Here is a 22,122-nt window from a genome sequence, read left to right as displayed (position 1 = left end):
TAACCAACAGGTGGGATTACACGTGGTAATTAAGGCTGAACTGACAGGTGGAATTATACGTAGTAATTAAGGCTGAACCAACAGGTGGGATTATACGTAGTAATTAAGGCTGAACCGACAGGTGGGATTACACGTAGTAATTAAGGCTGAACTAACAGGTTGGATTATACGTAGTAATTAAGGCTGAACCAACAGGTGGGATTATACGCAGTTATTAAGGCTGAACCGACAGGTTGGATTGCACGTAGAAATTAAGGCTGAACCGACAGGTGGGATCATTCGTAGTAATTAAGGCTTAACCAACAGGTGGGATTACACGTAGTAATTAAGGCTGAACTGACAGGTGGAATTATACGTAGTAATTAAGGCTGAACCGACAGGTGGGATTATACGTAGTAATTAAGGCTGAACCAACAGGTGGGATTATACGTAGTAATTAAGGCTGAACCGATAGGTTGGATTGCACGTAGTAATTTTAAGGCTGAACAGATACAATTGTACGTTGCTCGAAGCTACCAAATCATCTCTGATTCGACCACGTGCGTGAACTATCCTTGATATGTATACAGTACCCAAGTGAAGTTAAATGACTACTTCATAAACTAAAACTGGATCATTCTTGTCATGACAGTTCTTGTTTTATCGTGTAAGAAAGAGGACTTCAAACAAGCACCGTGAAGCACGTGGCACAGGGGCTAACGTAGACTCCCATCCCTCCTCTTTTTCTTCTTATCTGAATCTGTTCATGGTTCATACGCACTTTATTTATTCCGAAAATGGTCAAGGTTGATCTATGAACTTTAACCTTGACAGATGACCTCCAAAATCGAATTGGGTGCTGACCTTGTTAGGGCCATGTTGTATTGTGATTACGAACTAAATATGTCCATGGATTCATCACGTGTCTTGTACAAACAAACTGAGTACTATGTCACCAAGTGCAGGTGAAAATGACAGCATGTTCCCCCGATCGCTTGGTGATTAGACTAGTAAGAAAGTATGTTTGTGTATAATAGGACTATTTCACGTTCAGGCTTACAAGCTCCAGATTCTTACTGTAAATAACCTAGATTTCGCAAATACTTTATTTTGCGAACTTACGTCTTCAGCCATATTCGCGAATACAGGATTTCGCAATTGTTCGTCTAGAAATGACCTTAAATTCTCCAATTGATATGGACTCATATTGGTAATGTAAACAACATGGATGCCATCAAGAGTTATTTTCGCACAAATGATCACGAGAGATTTGTATCCGCTATTGACTCTCCTTAGGCATTAACGCGAAAATAAATCCCACGCGAAATATAAGCGATTAACAGTATATAACAGATAAACAAACATCAAGATAAATCAGACTTTTATTTGATATACCGACAAAATGAGAATAACAATATATGTAAATGAGCTATGTAAAAAGACGTTGGCACTGGAACATGCGGGCTGTGGCTGCACGGTTTTGTCTTCCTCTTTAGTAGTTTTGATCCAGGTGTCTACAACGCTTTCTAAAACTCTCAAGGGCATCGGTCCGTTCTCCAACACCACCGTGTGGAACTTGCGAATATCGAAGGCATCACCTATAAAACCATGTCAGAGAGTTGTAACCAGCTTAATAAGATACAGCTGATCACGCACGCACGCACGCACACACGCACACCCCACCCCCCTCTCCCACATACAGTTCCACATTATCTCACATACACACTTACACATTATATCACACACACACACAGTTACACATTATCTCACACACCCAGTTACACATTATCTCACACACACCCAGTTACACATTATCACACACACACAGTTACACATTATATCTCACACACCCAGTTACACATTATATCACACACACAGTTACACATTATCTCACACACACAGTTACACATTATCTCACACACACAGTTACACATTATATCACACACACACACAGTTACACATTATCTCACACACACAGTTACACATTATCTCACACACACACAGTTACACATTGTCTCACACACACACAGTTACACATTATCTCTCACACACACAGTTACACATTATATCACACCCAGTTACACATTATATCACACACACACCCAGTTACACATTATCTCACACACCCATTTACACATTATCTCACACACACAGTTACACATTATATCACACACAGTTACACATTATCTCACACACACAGTTACACATTATCTCACACACACAGTTACACATTATCTCACACACACTCAGTTACACATTGTCTCACACACACAGTTACACATTGTCTCTCGCACACACAGTTACACATTATCTCTCACACACAGTTACACATTATATCACACCCAGTTACACATTATATCACACACACAGTTACACATTATCTCACACACACCCAGTTACACATTATATCACACACACACAGTTACACATTATCTCACACACACAGTTACACATTATCTCACACACACAGTTACACATTATCTCACACACACCCAGTTACACATTATCTCACACACCCAGTTACACATTATCTCACACACACACAGTTACACATTATCTCACACACCCAGTTACACATTATATCACACACACACAGTTACACATTATATCACACACACAGTTACACATTATCTCACACACACAGTTACACATTATCTCACACACACAGTTACACATTATCTCACACACACAGTTACACATTATCTCACACACACCCAGTTACACATTATCTCACACACACAGTTACACATTATATCACACACACACACAGTTACACATTATCTCACACACACAGTTACACATTATCTCACACACACCCAGTTACACATTATCTCACACACCCAGTTATACATTTTCTCACATACACAGAGTTACACATTATCTCACACACACCCAGTTACACATTATATCTCACACACACAGTTACACATTATATCACACACACACAGTTACACATTATCTCACACACACACAGTTACACATTATCTCACACACACAGTTACACATTATCTCAGACACAGTTACACATTATCTCACACACACCCAGTTACACATTATCTCACACACACAGTTACACATTATATCACACACACACAGTTACACATTATCTCACACACCCAGTTACACATTATCTCACACACACCCAGTTACACATTATCTCACACACCCAGTTACACATTTTCTCACACACACACAGAGTTACACATTATCTCACACACACCCAGTTACACATTATCTCACACACACAGTTACACATTATATCACACACACAGTTACACATTATCTCACACACACAGTTACACATTATCTCACACCCAGTTACAGATTATATCTCACACACACAGTTACACATTATCTCAGACACAGTTACACATTATCTCACACACACACACACACACACACACACACACACACACACACACACACACACATCTCACACACACACACACACACATTATATCACACACACACAGTTACACATTATCTCACACACACAGTTACACATTATCTCTCTCTCTCTCTCTCTCTCTCTCACACACACACACACACACACACACACATCCACACACACACACACACACAGTTACACATTATCTCACACATACACAGTTACACATTATCTCACACACACACAGTTACACATTATCTCACACACGCACAGTTACACATTATCTCACATACACTCAGTTACACATTATATCACACACACACAGTTACACATTATCTCACACACGCACAGTTACACATTATCTCACATACACTCAGTTACACATTATATCACACACACACAGTTACACATTATCTCACACAAACCCAGTTACACACTATCTCACGCACAGTTACACATTATCTCACATACACTCAGTTACATTATCTTAAACAAAACTAGTAAGAAATTATCTCCTGCAATGATCTTATATCTAAACACGTGTTATCTGATTCCAATTAAAATTTACCCAATAATCTTCTCGCCCTTTCACGGATCTCTCTGATCTTGATCTCGCCGACCTTGTATGCACATGCTTGTCCAGGAAACACGATGTATCTATCAATTTCTTTCTCTGCTGTCTTCAGTGGCAAGGAGGTATGATTCATCATGTAACTAACAGCCTGCTCTCTCGACCAGCTGGGGATAATAACGTTATCACATTTAAATCATCATAATTGAAACTCTTGCTTCAGGTTTGAAATAGAAATTCACTCGTATTTGAAGGTTTCTTACTTGAAGTAGTGTATTCCAGTATCGACGACAAGCCTACATGCCCGGAATATCTCGAAGCTGTAGCGACCCATCCTGCAAAATCAAACACACTGAAAATGAATTGCAGCAAAATTTATTATCTTACAAAACTAATGGTATACATATATATATATATAAATAATGGTATATAACACCGGCATCATAATACATCTTAATATACCGTCATAACAAAGTCAATGATTGGCTTAAAAAACATCTGACAGGGAGTGAAAACTAGGGCCTTTTATCCATCAGAGTTATCGCCCTTCAATTTGTTTGCGTCATGACAAACAGATACGATGGCAATGCACACAGGGTACAGTTGTAGCATGCTAATTTGTTACAACTATTTTTGGAACAAATTTCGATGTATTGTGAAGATATATCATGTCAATTTGTTGCAACTATCTTGAATTTGATTATTGTTTTTAACAAATGACAAGCACCGATTTATCAAAACTGACTTGTCCAATACCAGTAGTGTTTGTAGCAAGTGTAGATTTAAATGACATTTCAGAATATATCCAACCTGTTCTGTAATTCCAACTGAAAATGAATACAAATTCTCATATGTTTCATTCTAGAGAGGATATTTAGTATGTTCTGTCTAATATTAACATGGGTAGAGTAAGATGTTATAGTGATAAAGATAAGATAATACATGTAGTTTACCGTGGTTATTATCAACCCCTCCCAAAGGAACCCCTATACAGCTGATTGTGATTTAGGATCCTTATACTTCAGTACTCTCATTCTGGAAAAATAATTGATTCTGCCACACCTGCATAAAATTCAGCCAATTTCAACCAGGGTTAAGTGTGGACACAAGCAACAAATTGTGATATTTCTAGAATAGAATTATAAAAGAATTTGACCACTGTGACTTTGAATGCTTATCAAGGTAATTTATTTTGTCATGTTAAGTACCCATTCATCCCACTCACAGCATGTTGCTGGTACCAAGCCTCGCCTCGTAGTTATTAAGGGAAATTATATTTTATTGTGTCTATTTCTTGTCACCATGAAAGCAGTTAGTTACCTTTGACTTCAGCATGTTATTTGTCCAATATTACCCTCGACCTCTTACTTATTGAGAATTGAAAATTTCAAAACATTTGATCCCTGTGACCTTGAAAGTATGTCAACATCATTAATGTGAACACACTTCGTAGCCTTTCATCCCAGCATGCTTCTGGCCGAATCATCATTACCTTTGACCTCATCGTTATTGTTAAGAAGTCATTTTAAGATTTCAACAAATCTGACCCCGGTGACCTTGAAAGTTGGTAAAAGTCATGATATGAACTAATATTATAGCCCATGATCCTACTAATGCTACTGACTTATCTTCGAATATTTTTTGTTGTTGAAGTAATGTTGACATGTACTTTATTTCTTTAGCTATTCCTTGACAATTTCGAATATTTAAATATTTACTAATACAATGTATTGCTTTGTTTACGTATATTACACAAATATATACCAGTATATACCAATATGATGTCCATTCGTCCGATTCGGTCCTAAACTAATACACGATGTCAACATTACATACTGATGCCGAATTCTCAAAAAATACACATCGAATTGCATACCATCTGTTTTCTAGTTCATTTAACTCAAGCCAAGCGTGGCGCCACCGGCTTCTCTTTATAACCTGGCGTATGACTCTTGCACCACCACTCTGTCTCTCGCATTGTATGATAATTCTCCGAATCTATCAGAAGCAGGGAACATGTTTGTAGGAATATGTATCTTTGGATGTGTCTCACCTTCTTTGTTATAAAAAAAAATATATTTACGAGACGACGATTGGTTCGTGATGACGGTTCCTCCATGCAGGACCTTAGGACGATCATTCTCTGTATTTCTCTCGGTATAACATCTATATTCAAACCCTGTCTTACATATCCCTGACTATAACTACGATCATTCACACCCTGTCTGGAACTACGATCATTCACACCCTGTCTGGAATCTCCCTCACTGTCACATTCATCATTCACACCCTGCCTGGAATCTCCCTCACTGTCACATTCATCATTCACACCCTGCCTGGAATCTCCCTCACTGTCACATTCATCATTCACACCCTGTCTGGAATCTCCCTCACTGACACTTTTCATCATTCACACCCTGTCTGGAATCTCCCTCACTGACACTTTCATCATTCACACCCTGTCTGGAATCTCCCTCACTGTCACATTCATCATTCACACCCTGTCTGGAATCTCCCTCACTGTCACATTCATCATTCACACCCTGTCTGGAATCTCCCTCACTGTCACATTCATCATTCACACCCTGCCTGGAATCTCCCTCACTGAATCTCCCTCACTGTGTCTTTCATCATTCTGACCCTATCTGGAATCTCCCTTACTGACACTTTTCATCATTCACACCCTGTCTGGAATCTCCCTCACTGACACTTTCATCATTCACACCCTGTCTGAAATCTCCCTCACTGTCACTTTCATCATTCACACCCTGTCTGGAATCTCCCTCACTGACACTTTCATCATTCACACCCTGTCTGGAATCTCCCTCACTGACACTTTCATTATTAACACCCTGTCTAGAATATCCAAGACATTTCACATATACAGGTAATAACACCTGTAACATGACTACCCTGTTAACAGTGTAATAACACCTATAACATAACTACCCTGTTAACAGTGTAATAACACCTATAACATATCTACCCTGTTAACAGTGTAATAACACCTATAACATAACTACCCTGTTGTCAGTGTAATAACACCTATAACATAACTACCCTGTTGTCAGTGTAATAACACCTATAACATAACTACCATGTTAACAGTGTAATAACACCTATAACATAACTACCCTGTTAACAGTGTAATAACACCTATAACATAACTACCCTGTTAACAGTGTAATAACACCTATAATATAACTACCCTGTTAACAGTGTAATAACACCCATAACATAACTACCATGTTATCAGTGTAATAACACCCATAACATAACTACCCTGTTAACAGTGTAATAACACCTATAACATAACTACCCTTTTATCAGTGTAATAACACCTATAACATATCTACCATGTTAACAGTGTAATAACACCTATAACATAACTACCCTGTTAACAGTGTAATAACACCTATAACATAACTACCATGTTAACAGTGTAATAACACCGATAACATAACTGCCCTGTTAACAGTGTAATAACACCTATAACATAACTACCCTGTTACCAGTGTAATAACACCCATAACATAACTACCCTGTCAACAGTGTAATAACACCGATAACATAACTGCCCTGTTAACAGTGTAATAACACATATAACATAACTACCATGTTAACAGTGTAATAACACCTATAACATAACTACCCTGTTATCAGTGTAATAACACCTATAACATAACTACCCTGTTAACAGTGTAATAACACATATAACATAACTACCTTGTTATCGGTGTAATAACACCCATTACATAACTACCTTTTTATCGGTGTAATAACACCCATTACATAACTACCATGTTAACAGTGTAATAACACCTACAACATAACTACCCTGTTGTCAGTGTAATAACACCTATAACATAACTACCCTGTTAACAGTGTAATAACACCGATAACATAACTGCCCTGTTAACAGTGTAATAACACCGATAACATAACTACCATGTTAACAGTGTAATAACACCTATAACATAACTACCATGTTAACAGTGTAATAACACCCATAACATAACTACCCTGTCAACAGTGTAATAACACCGATAACATAACTGCCCTGTTAACAGTGTAATAACACCTATAACATAACTACCATGTTAACAGTGTAATAACACCTATAACATAACTACCCTGTTATCAGTGTAATAACACCTATAACATATCTACCCTGTTAACAGTGTAATAACACATATAACATAACTACCCTGTTATCAGTGTAATAACACCCATAACATAACTGCCCTGTTAACAGTGTAATAACACCCATAACATAACTACCCTGTTAACAGTGTAATAACACCTATAATATAACTACCCTGTTAACAGTGTAATAACACCTATAACATAACTACCCTGTTGTCAGTGTAATAACACCTATAACATAACTACCCTGTTAACAGTGTGATGACAGCTATAACATGACTACCCTGTTGTCAGTGTAATTACACCCATAACATAACTACCATGTTAACAGTGTAATAACACCTATAACATAACAGTACAAGCTACGATAGGAACATCATGCAGCCATACAGGTGACGGTAACATTTTACATGGAAAAGTAATGAACTTACATTTCATACTCGTCTTCATACAGGCCTAACTCTTCCCCGAGGTATTCAGCGTAGAGACCCCATCCCTGCAAACAAATCAATGATGTTTCTTTAACAATAGCCTCACGGACCTTAGCGGCCATCTGACTATAAAGGAAAATAGATGGTTTGATGGGCATGAATTGCTCACCTGTTTACACAGAAACACTGTCTGTTCATAACACCAATATCTTGCAAACTTGAAGTTCTATTTCATAAGTATGATATACGCAAATACCATGACCAAAGACATACTGCTTGTTGAAAAAAAAAGAATAAAACATTTGACTCCAGTGACCTTGAAAGTTAGTTAAGCTCAATCATGTGATAGATTCAGTAACCCTTCCTCCAATCATGTTACAAAAACAATATCAGAATCCATGGCCTTTTGGTTATCAACAAAAAAACGTTTGACGATTCGACCATGTTAGACATCTTTGACATTGGGAGTGAGTTAAGCGTGGTGTAATAGCAACATAAACACAGTGAGCCTTTTGGTTAATAATAAGGTGTATAAAGTCTTTCGCCAATTTAACATGTGCCCTTGAAAGTGTGTCAAGGTCAATCATTTGAACAAAAGTGGTAGCCATTTACCCCAGCATACTACATGCCCAATAAGATCATCCTGAGGCTTTTGATTATCGAGAAGTCGTTTGAATATATTTTACCACATTTGTCCCCTGTGGCCTCGGAAAAATGGCCGTATGCCATTCATTTGAACACACAAGGTAGACCTACATTCCATGCTATATATCAAATATCAATACTTTGAGGCTTTCACATTATTGAGGTGTTTTGAGTTTTCAATTCTTTTAACTTCGGTGATCTTGAAAAGGGGTCAAGGTTATTAAGTGGCAAACAACAGCAGTTGTTAAGGACTCATGAAGTTGTTTTGATAGATAAGATTAGATGTTCAACGTAGAATGTTAAAAGCTCCTTGTACAAAATCTATATTCTTTTGATCCCTCTAGTCGAATTTACCATTCTCAATAAAATCTATTCCCTGATTTGATAATAGAAATAATGGCTGGGAAGCTCCCTGTCTGTACTTAAAGAAAACGTCTGAAAAACAATTATTATGCGCCAACTGAAAGCTGGACCATGAATACTTTTGTCTCGCGCTATAACCAAAATCTAACTTTGAGTTTGGCATCGGATAAACAGACCTAAACAACATTATCTAGTCTGTTTGATGTATTTTTAATTATTAAGGTATAAGATCCTGATAGATTTATTTACTACAACGTAACTGTTACATACCTCCACGTATGCAGTGTAGAACGGAAAGTTAAATGGCACTTGGAAATACTTCGTTATCTCGAGATGTCTTCTATATTCTGGAAGTTTCGTTTGTGCTGCATAACTCAGCTGAAATTAACCGTAAATGAGATTTGAATCAGTAGATATTTGTGAACAGTTGTTCGTCCAGAGTGGACATGACATTATACAGCTCAACAATCGTTGATGAATGAAGACACAATATCTCTCTCTCTCTCTCTCTCTCTCTCTCTCTCTCTCTCTCTCTCTCTCTCTCTCTCTCTCTCCTTTATCTAACAAGAAACTACATCTCATATATTAATCAAAATGGCGATATGGTATCATTGGAACAGACCTGGAAGTGATGTCCCGGTTCAGACTCGTGCAGGGTTAAGGCCATGAACGTAAAGGTAGGACTGTGGATTTGTAAATGAAATGCTGAATGTTAATATGGAGAAAAAAAACAGTTATACTTCCTCTGTGATAAATACAATATTTTGTGATAAGACATTGAGAAATAGACTCTCGCGTTGTTAACGACGCAAGCATGTTTTCATTTCTGATCAACATGGTAAAATTGAGCAATATTCCTAATCGCAAATTGTATGTGAAAAGTTACCTAAATATTGTCAGGTAGAATCAATCAAAAAACCTATCTTCATCATTCGATAAAGTCAATTAACCAATATAGATAATGTGTACGCTTATAGGTTCATATATACGTATACTAAACATGTTTCGAATCTCTTTGAAGCAGATCTAATGAAAATACAAATTTTATCAATTTGATTGAATAAACCAATAAAAAGCTTTATCTACACATTATTGATGTACAGAAGATGCACAGCTGGCCAGGATTTTGAAAGAAAAATTCATAGTCAGTAATAGCCAGAAAATGGTACCACATCATACGGCTGATTCCTCCTTCCACGTGTTTACCAACATCAAAGTATCAAATTAAACACCTCAATATTAGCATCAGGTTAAACACCTCATTCTAAACATTTAATTATCAATTAAAACACACCATTCTTAACATTTAATTATCAATTAAAACACACCATTCTTAACATTTAATCATCAATTAAAACACACCATTCTTAACATTTAATTATCAATTAAAACACACCATTCTTAACATTTAATCATCAATATGAACGACACATTATCAACATATAATTGATAAACATTGAATCATCTATCTATCATTCTGACATTACGATGATGTTTACAAATTAAGAAGAAAATGCCCGGATTGATATTAATTGCTTAAAACTTTACCAACACGCATTGACGCTCTAATCACGATATGTCTACAACAATAAATTTAAGTTGAATCATCTCAAAAAAAGACATAGCAAGAAAGAAGATATCCACATTCGTTTCCATGTCTTGTTTTTGAGATTTCCAAGAGTCACACTTGTGAATAACATCTGTTCGTACAGAATTAGATACAGTAGAACAAAGCAATGAATTTAACTGCATCGTAGTGTATAACATTATTTTTACTTTGTCACGAATGCCAATGAAGGCGGATAACGTCTTTCTATTGTTACGAGGAATTAACAAAACAAAACACCACAATTCCCCTATAGAATTTGTCCACTATTGTCCAGTTTATGGAGAAATACTTACTGAGATTGCGGCCGCATTGTGTTGACAAAAAAAGTGCCTGGCCTCTCCCCGTCCTTTGATCCCGTCATATAGAGACCCTGTGGACCATCTGACGGTAGCGACACTATCCTAGACAGCACAGCCAATCAGAACAGTTCAATTAAATTGTCTTCTTTACGTCATGTAATGACAATCCAACCCAAACAAATTAGACAACTCGATTACCTACATACTATTCTACCCAGACTGGTTACTGACCAATCGCTGATAGACTTATTCCAAGTCAGACTGGTTATTGACCAATCGTTGATAGACTTATCCCAAGTCAGACTGGTTATTGACCAAGACTTATTCCAAGTCAGACTGGTTATTGACCAATCGCTGATAGACTTATTCCAAGACAGACTGGTTACTGACCAATCGCTGATAGACTTATTCCAAGTCAGACTGGTTATTGACCAAGACTTATTCCAAGTCAGACTGGTTATTGGCCAAGACTTATTCCAAGTCAGACTGGTTATTGACCAATCGTTGATAGAATTATTCCAAGTCAGACTGGTTATTGACCAAGACTTATCCCAAGTCAGACTGGTTATTGACCAATCGTTGATAGACTTATCCCAAGTCAGACTGGTTATTGACCAAGACTTATTCCAAGTCAGACTGGTTATTGACCAATCGTTGATAGACTTATCCCAAGTCAGACTGGTTATTGACCAATCGTTGATAGAATTATTCCAAGTCAGACTGGTTATTGACCAATCGTTGATAGAATTATTCCAAGTCAGACTGGTTATTGACCAATCGTTGATAGACTTATCCCAAGTCAGACTGGTTACTGACTAATCGTTGATAGGATACTTACCAGCCTAGTCATTGCAGAAGTGAATACTTCAGATATACAGAGAAAGTATGAAATCAAGTATTTTCAATCTAGACATATAGATTTAACATTCTACACATAGAATGTTACTAAACTGAATAGCAGTAGTTGATAGAATGTTAATAAACTGAATAGCAGTAGTTGGTAGAATGTTACTAAACTGAATAGCAGTAGTTGGTAGAATGCTACTAAACTGAATAGCAGTAGTTGGTAGAATGTTACTAAACTGAATAGCAGTAGTTGGTAGAATGTTACTAAACTGAATAGCAGTAGTTGGTAGAATGTTACTAAACTGAATAGCAGTAGTTGGTAGAATGTTACTAAACTGAAACTGAATAGCAGTAGTTGGTAGAATGTTACTAAACTGAATAGCAGTAGTTGGTAGAATGTTACTAAACTGAATAGCAGTAGTTGGTAGAATGTTACTAAACTGAATAGCAGTAGTTGGTAGAATGTTACTAAACTGAATAGCAGTAGTTGGTAGAATGCTACTAAACTGAATAGCAGTAGTTGGTAGAATGCTACTAAACTGAATAGCAGTAGTTGGTAGAATGCTACTAAACTGAATAGCAGTAGTTGGTAGAATGCTACTAAACTGAATAGCAGTAGTTGGTAGAATGCTACTAAACTGAATAGCAGTAGTTGGTAGAATGCTACTAAACTGAACATATGTTAACAGTAGTTGGAAACGCTTGATTCATTTCGAACAACTTAATTTAATATTTTATCTCAACTAATGTCATTAACACAGGTATAAATCTTAGACTTATCGTTTCTATAAATTAATTTATTGATGCAATTGGTATATTTTACACTTTGTATAGCAGACAGGAAGTCTTTAAGAACAGATTGAATTGAAGAAAATTGTCAAATATAGAATGAACGTCATTTAAAAACATATTTTGTTTGATATGCTGTTTAAAGTTCGTCGATATTTTCTTGCTATTATCCTAATATAAGTGTACTGCAGTTAAATAAAAGAGGACATTTGTTTAAATTTATGTCTTTCAAAAATTTGACTAGAACAAAATTGTTTTGAATTCCAATCATCTAACGTCCCAGTGTAGATAGGTAAAAGTATAAAATTATTCTCTTCATTATTTCTCAGGGTCTTATACTTGAAAATTAAAAATATCTCCACAGAGCGTACTTTTGTTACGAAACTCCTACACAAGATTTTCATCTACCAGTGGGAAATTCAGCTGTTGCAGGGACATTTTCATGTGGGTAAAAACATCTGAATATACCTAGTATACAAAATCCCTATCGCATAAAAGTGATTCCTGGACAAAGAAACCTCATAGATTCCTTGTAGCGTGAGACAGTATTTTAGAAGAGAAATGAAATATCTAATTTATATATATTAATATCTAATTTAAAAACACAACTTACCTCAGGGGTGTATCTGGTAGTCTCTCAAAATATTTGGATAAGACTGGTTTGATTCTGTATTTATATATGGAGCGATATTCCATTAGCACGTCATCCTGCCAACACAGAAACAACCAAAAGTTTTCAACGAATCACTCACAATATGACAGTGGAAAAGTCATCGAATATATAGAAGATTGTTTCTGGAGGTGAAACTTTTATATTTTTCACTTGAGTTTCTTCCTCACGAGATACAACCGTTATTCAAAAGAGACAAGAAACATACTACACACACACTTCTCTCACGTCTCACAGAGGCCAGTTTGAATTACCGCTGTGTATAATTGCGTTATATCACTGGATGATAAATTATCACATGAGGGACACAAATTCTCCAACCATTAAACATAATATACTCTTGTAAAATTCAGATTTATCCAGGTTAATAAATTACGTTATTATTCTTTATTTTCATCTGAAAACAGGTCAATAATTGCATGATAAGGTAAGACCTTCTGTTTTGTTTTCTTAATGACCCGAGTTTAAACATCAACACGACATTCACTGACGACCCACGTGTTTAAAATTTTACATGGAAACAAGATCTGACAGAGGGTATTCAATGTCCGGTAGATTTTTACGTACATGTAGTTAACCTCAAAAACTATCAAAGAATATAATTATACAGGACCTGTGTCCGACATTTTTACGACAACAACGCAAACACAAAAATAACTCCGCAAATGATCAAATACATATCAAATATAATTGAGACAGTAAATATCATTACTCAAGACATCCCAATTCCTACATGACCAAAACACTTGATGAAATTGGGACACTCCAAAACCAAACTGACACAGTGAATGCTGTAAACCTTCAACACAGATATATGTATCAAAATGGCATTAAAATAATTGAAAGTGACATAAACGAGAAATGAAAAAATAAAAACCATCGAGAACTACAGAGATATCAGACAGCATAATCTAGAGAGATAAGTAACATAAACTCGCCAAGATCTTGACATTTATGTACTCAGCCATTAAACAAGTGTTGACATAGGTCTGGAAGCGAGAGGAGGCACGACTTCTGATGGAAAACAGAATAGTAGAGGAGGTTACCTCACGACTTATAACATCTGATTGGGAAAATGAAAGACGAATATATTAACCTATGTTCCAATCAGACAATTAGCAATAGGAATCGAGGATGAAAAAAGTACGGCACAAACAGAGATGGAAACATCAGAGAGAGAGAGAGAGAAGTGGTATAAAACAACAGATTCCGAGGATACTTACAGCATTAGTACGCTGTAGACTTCTATCTAGATTCAGCATATCAAAGAATTCTTTAACACTTCCTTCGTATTCCAGTTTCCTCATGACCTGTTCTCGGGGAGAGATCAATGTAACGATTGGCAGTTATTTTAATCAATTATAACAAATAAATATGCAATGATATATGTTACATCATAGACAGTATCACCACTGATATACATGACGTAGTACACAATATTACATATGATATACGTTACGTAGTACACAATATCACCATTGATATTCGTGACCTAGTACACAATATCACCACTGATATATGTAACGTAGTACACAATATCACCAATGATATACATCACATAGTACACAATATCACCAATGATATACATCACGTAGTACACAATATCACCAATGATATACGTGACGTAGTACACAATATCACCAATGATATACGTGACGTAGTACACAATATCACCAATGATATATGTTTCGTAGTACACAATATCACCACTGATATATGTTACGTAGTACACACTATCACCACTGATATATGTAACGTAGTACACAATATCACCAATGATATACATCACGTAGTACACAATATCACCAATGATATACGTGACGTAGTACACAATATCAACACTGATATATGTTACGTAGTACACAATATCACCAATGATATACATTACGTAGTACACAATTTTACCAATGATATACATCACGTAGTACACAATATCACCAATGATATACGTGACGTAGTACACAATATCACCACTGATATAGGTGACGTGTAGTACACAATTTTACCAATGATATACGTGACGTAGTACACAATGTTACCAATGATATACATCACGTAGCTCACAAAACCAATGCAAATAAACGTTTAGATATACTTGATAATAGAACCGTTTAATGTGTTAACAGAAATATTACGGTAACGTCATGTGTCCTTACTTTTTTCATACGTTTTAGTATCCTGGCCACCTCGTCCTGGCCTAATTTGAATACCTCCTCAGGTGTCATGTCGACCGAGAGATGAAACTTTAGACACGCCCTGTAAAACTCCTTTCCCTCTCTCCAGGATCCTACACCGATATGACTTCTTGTGTTTTTCATGTATATCTAATAAGAAACAATATCACTTCAATATAACGGAACGGATAAGACAAAAGAGATAGATAATATTGGATGTTATTTCGTATTTTCACGTGTTTTGAACTGGTAACACGTTTACTTATATTTAAACTAATACATATTTCTTCCTCTTTGATTTTTCTATAGTCAGTTTCGTCCTGACTACTAATAATGATTTCCATGTGCCCGACATGGTCGATTTGCTTCGATTTCACATCATTTCTCGTTATTAAAATACATATATACCCTGAATAAATAACGTCCGTGTTAGTCACTTTCTCTTAAAGGGACTAAATTGTTAACTATTCATTTCATAACTGATGAAAAGTATTATAACATTTATATATCTTTTAAAAGTTGTGTCCTCTCTGTTAATTATGATATTTTGGAGTTTGCATAACCATTTTATTAACATCAAAAATTAAAATAAAATAGAAGCGACCCAATATTAATTCATATCATTATCGTTCAGAGAGTGTGAATAATATCTTTGCATATGCAATTTTATATTAAATTTATTTCAGTCGTTTACAGAGGTGTAACATGACTGTCAAAGATCGACAACTCTGTTAGGGAATGGGCGTGTTGTTGACATAAACATTCGAAGGTCTATGTTATATGGAATCTATCTAACAAGTTTAATGATTTCATGTTTAACGAGCCTTCAGGCGAGTAACATATCAAATTGTCTCACGATATTGATAGATCCCATGTAACGCCGAATTTACAGTGAGATTATTTTTATTATTTCTGAATAATAGACAAAAAACTTGGCTATAAGACTGACGTCGGACGGTCACTGACTGTGAAATGTTTTGTTGCCTTCAATAGAACATATCGCTCGTGTCATTGTGAGGACTTGTAGTGATAGAGATATACAACAAGTACTGCAGGGATCAACCCCCTCACCTTCCGTATAAACAAAACTTCGAAAGGTGCAGGATACCTTAACAAGAAATAAGATATATCTTAATCTGCAGTTTACTTACTTCCACTATAAATTTCTTCAATTTTTCAAATGCATCTATGATATCCGAGCAGTATACCCTGGCGAGAGACCTCCACTGTGATCTGTACAAAATAAACAACATCTGTTGATAAATTAAGGATAGGACGAGAGACCCCCACCATGATCTGTACAAAATAAACAACATCTGTTGATAAATTAAGGATAGGACGAGAGACCTCCACTGTGATCTGTACAAAATAAACAACATCTGTTGATAAATAAAGGATAGGACGAGAGACTTCCATTGTGATCTGTACAAAATAAACAACATCTGTTGATAAATAAAGGATAGGACGAGTCGTCTCTACTGTGATCTGTGAAAAACAACCAAACAAAATCTCGTAATGAATAGAAATGAAGAACAATTTCACTGTGTCATTAGCGAGAGTATAAAACAGAAATTCTTCAATAGATAAAGAATACATCGTGTTATTCCTACATACAATGACTTATACATAAATCATTTTTTTAATTATTGTTTCCTATAGATATCTAACTGCGGTCAATACTTACTTGGTTTCATCTGAAATATGCTGTATTTCATCCAAAGAAGAATTAAATGGTTTAAAGAATACCAAGTCTGTCGGCTCTGACTTTAAAAATGCATCAATCTGCTGCGGTACCATTTTCTACAAGAAGGAAAGTACCTCAGTATAAATCCATGCTGATTAATCCTTAGTATGATGCTCAATTGTTCATGGTGTGTTGGTCAATAGTTCATGGTGTGTTGTTCAATTGTCCATGGTGTGTTGTTCAATAGTTCATAGTGTGATGTTCAATAGTTCATGGTGTGATGTTCAATAATTCATGGTGTGTTGTTCAATAGTTCATGGTGTGTTGTTCAATTGTCCATGGTGTGTTGTTCAATAGTTCATGGTGTGATGTTCAATAGTTCATGGTGTGTTGTTCAATAGTTCATGGTGTGATGTTCAATAGTTCATGATGTGATGTTCAATAGTTCATGGTGTGTTGTTCAATTGTACATGGTGTGTTGTTCAATAGTCCATGGTGTGTTGTTCAATAGTTCATGGTGTGTTGGTCAATTGTCCATGGTGTGTTGTTCAATTGTCCATCGTGTGTTGTTCAATTGTCCATGGTGTGTTGTTCAATTGTGCATGGTGTGATGTTCAATAGTTCATGGTGTGTTGTTCAATCGTCCATGGTGTGTTGTTCAATTGTCCATGGTGTGTTGTTCAGTTGTCCATGGTGTGTTGTTCAATAGTTCATTGTGTGTTGTTCAGTTGTCCATGGTGTGTTGTTCAATTGTTCATGGTGTGTTGTTCAGTTGTCCATGGTGTGTTGTTCAATTGTTCATGGTGTGTTGTTCAGTTGTCCATGGTGTGTTGTTTCAATAGTCCATGGTGTGTTGTTCAATAGTCCATGGTGTGTTGTTCAATAGTCCATGGTGTGATGTTCATTAGTCTGTTGTGATAGTTTGATGTGTGTATGTAGATTTGATTTGGTCACATTTACCACAGTGATAGGTTGATGTGTGATGCGTTCAGATGATCTAATTATGCTATTCAGTTTTTTCATTCAGTTTTTTATGGACAATAAATAAAACGAATTCCATTACATAGAGATCATTAATAGAAAAACAAATGGGGTCATTTAAAATACACGCGCAACTCAGTCATCATAAACGATCCCTTGAATAACATAAGGTATACATATAACACGACCACCGTACTAAACTAGTACATGAAGCTTACAACAGCCGACCAGTGATGAGTGTGGCCCACTTCTATAGCTCGCTTTAATCTCTCGATGATTTCATCGACCTGAAGACGTAAACAATATTTATTTCGTTATTTTTCATTCAGATTACAGAGAAAAAACACAAACACTAAAAGCATAGGATATATATGTGTGTGTATGTATCCACGCAGTGCAATAACTACATAAAATTTATGGACGGTAAATAATATCACACCCACAGAGGACACAGAAATATATAACTTACAGGGACGATCAGATTATAATTATAATACAAGCAGAGAGGGTAAAATAATATATTAACCGCACTGAAGGTGAGATAATATATAACAGACTAGAATGTATATTAACCGCACTGAAGGTGACATCATATATAACAGACTAAAATGTATATTAACCGCACTGAAGGTGAGATGATATATAACAGACTAGAATGTATATTGACCACACTGAAGGTGAGATATTATATAACAGACTAGAATGTATATTAACTGCACTGAAGGTGAGATAATATATAACAGACTAGAATGTATATTAACCGCACTGAAGGTGACATCATATATAACAGACTAGAATGTATAATAACCGCACTGAAGGTGATATGAAATATAACAGACTAGAATGTATATTAACCGCACTGAAGGTGAGATAATATATAACAGACTAGAATGTATATTGACCACACTGAAGGTGAGATATTATATAACAGACTAGAATGTATATTAACCGCACTGAAGGTGACATCATATATAACAGACTAGAATGTATATTAACTGCACTGAAGGTGACATCATATATAACAGACTAAAATGTATATTAACCGCACTGAAGGTGAGATGATATATAACAGACTAGAATGTATATTGACCGCACTGAAGGTGACATCATATATAACAGAGACTAGAATGTATATTAACCGCACTGAAGGTGAGATGATATATAACAGACTAGAATGTATATTAACCGCACTGAAGGTGAGATCATATATAACAGAGACTAAAATGTATATTAACCGCACTGAAGGTGACATCATATATAACAGACTAAAATGTATATTAACCGCACTGAAGGTGACATCATATATAACAGACTAGAATGTATATTAACCGCACTGAAGGTGAGATGATATATAACAGACTAGAATGTATATTAACCGCACTGAAGGTGACATCATATATAACAGACTAGAATGTATATTAACCGCACTGAAGGTGAGATCATATATAACAGAGACTAAAATGTAAAATAACCGCACTGAAGGTGAGATAATATGTTACATACAGAGAGGATATAGACGCTAAGTATTAACCCCTACCATTACTGGCAAGTTCCTGAGTCTGGCGAGATAGTTGATGAAGTCACCGTGCGATATAAATGGCGAAGTGTCTACAAAGGCCTGAGGGTTGCTTTGCAGTCCTTCCATAAAGTTGATTGGATTGAGAGCAAGAAAGCTGCAAAAAAACAGTCACCAGAGTTTATATAACAGGCGCGTAAACGATTAACTTGCCAAACATAAAATAGATCTCAATTAAAATTGAAATATCTTACTTCTGATGTCGTTTATATAATGTTTTGTACAAGACAATGTAATTACATATCCGCTTTTCTAGTTACCCCAGTGACATGACATGTTCCGCACTAAATCAAAGTATTACATTCTATAAAGACATGAGAGATTATTTGATCTCAGCGTTGGGACAGAAAACTGAAAAACTTTTCAACAGCAGTTAAAAACTATCAAAATGAAAACGAAAATTACAACGCACGAAAATAATTAAGTAATAAAAGTTCCCAGTCAAGTTGAAACAGGAGCTTGTCTACGTACTTTGTGTCGCTTGTCTAGTTTCAGACATATGCAAACGTAGCGTTGTTGCTTTTCACTTCTCAGAATTCACTTTAAACGGGGTAACACTATTTACCGTGTTGATCATATTCAATGTGTTAGTCACTTGAAAGGTCAGTCATGTATGCAATCAAGTGACAGGTCATAGTAAATGATCTAATCACGTGACAGGCATACACAATGTATCCAGTTATGTGCCAGGTCACAATCTATGTATCTAATCACGTGACAGGTCATACTCAATGTATACATCACGTGACAGGTTATAAAAATGTATCCAATCAAGTGGCGGTATGTACTCAATGTTTCCATCACGTGCGAGTCATGGTCAATGTATCCAATCACGTGACAGGTCAAAGTTAATGTATCCAATCACATGACAGATCATAGTCGATGTATCCAATCACGTGACATATCATTTTAATGTTTCCAATTACACGACAGGTAATAATAAATGTATACAGTCACATGTCAGATAATAATCAAAGTATGCAGTCACATGGCACGAAATAGACACGTATTTAACGACTTGCAGTTCATGGTCAAAGGTATCAAATCACGTGAAACGCCATAGTGATATATCCATCACGTGACAGGTCATAGTCATGTATCCAGTTATGCTATAGGCCATTGTCAATTTATCCAATCATGTGACAGGTCAAAGTTCATGTATATTAATACCGTTTCTCGTACAGACATTGATATAACATAGTTCTGACGTTTGAACGCAATTTAGAATGATGCAATATTTTCTACAATCACACATACTCCTGTCATGTTTTAATGTTTTTGAATATTTTGTCTATTCCAAAGACATAAGATAAATATTATGACTATTTCAGATACATGAGACAAGTATTGTGTATAGTTAAAAACAGCTAACATTCTTGTGGCCTATGTTTAAGACATTAAACAAGTATTGTGTCTATTTTAAAGATATAAGACAGGTATTGTGTCTATTCTAAGATATAAGACAAGTATTGTGTCTATTCTAAGATATAAGACAAGTATTGTGTCTATTCTAAGATATAAGACAAGTATTGTGTCTATTCTAAAGGTATAAGACAATTATTGTGTCTATTCTAAGATATAAGACAAGTATTGTGTCTATTCTAAGATATAAGACAAGTATTGTGTCTATTCTAAGATATAAGACAAGTATTGTGTCTATTCTAAGATATAAGACAAGTATTGTGTCTATTCTAAAATATAAGACAAGTATTGTGTCTATTCTAAGATATAAGACAAGTATTGTGTCTATTCTAAGATATAAGACAAGTATTGTGTCTATTCTAAGATATAAGACAAGTATTGTGTCTATTCTAAGATATAAGACAAGTATTGTGTCTATTCTAAGATATAAGACAAGTATTGTGTCTATTCTAAAATATAAGACAAGTATTGTGTCTATTCTAAGATATAAGACAAGTATTGTGTCTATTCTAAAGGTATAAGACAATTATTGTGTCTATTCTAAGATAT

The 22,122-nt window shown here is 35.7% G+C and overlaps 1 protein-coding gene across 1 annotated transcript in view; it reads right to left on the bottom strand.

The window, feature by feature from the left end:
* Positions 1–1,345: 1,345 nt before the first annotated feature.
* The window catches only part of LOC132561973 (uncharacterized), a 41,333-nt gene continuing 20,556 nt past the window's right edge, over positions 1,346–22,122 (bottom strand). The window contains exons 5-18 of the mRNA XM_060226694.1: positions 20,113–20,248; positions 18,794–18,862; positions 17,595–17,710; positions 17,062–17,143; positions 15,893–16,060; positions 14,960–15,046; positions 13,680–13,774; positions 11,426–11,533; positions 10,146–10,206; positions 9,794–9,901; positions 8,516–8,580; positions 4,202–4,273; positions 3,936–4,105; positions 1,346–1,577 (exon numbers count right to left, since the gene is read on the bottom strand). Of these exons, the coding sequence (XP_060082677.1) occupies positions 1,354–1,577; positions 3,936–4,105; positions 4,202–4,273; positions 8,516–8,580; positions 9,794–9,901; positions 10,146–10,206; positions 11,426–11,533; positions 13,680–13,774; positions 14,960–15,046; positions 15,893–16,060; positions 17,062–17,143; positions 17,595–17,710; positions 18,794–18,862; positions 20,113–20,248 (1,561 nt within the window). The 3' untranslated portion in view covers positions 1,346–1,353. The remainder of the gene's footprint in view (positions 1,578–3,935; positions 4,106–4,201; positions 4,274–8,515; positions 8,581–9,793; positions 9,902–10,145; positions 10,207–11,425; positions 11,534–13,679; positions 13,775–14,959; positions 15,047–15,892; positions 16,061–17,061; positions 17,144–17,594; positions 17,711–18,793; positions 18,863–20,112; positions 20,249–22,122) is intronic.

Source organism: Ylistrum balloti, unplaced genomic scaffold (assembly GCF_031769215.1).
Source record: "Ylistrum balloti isolate Yb309-2 unplaced genomic scaffold, AGI_CSIRO_Ybal_v1 Utg371316, whole genome shotgun sequence".
NCBI classification, from domain to species: domain Eukaryota; kingdom Metazoa; phylum Mollusca; class Bivalvia; order Pectinida; family Pectinidae; genus Ylistrum; species Ylistrum balloti.
The sequence above is the reverse complement of the archived record's forward strand: the minus strand, read 5'-3'. Positions and strand labels throughout refer to the sequence as shown.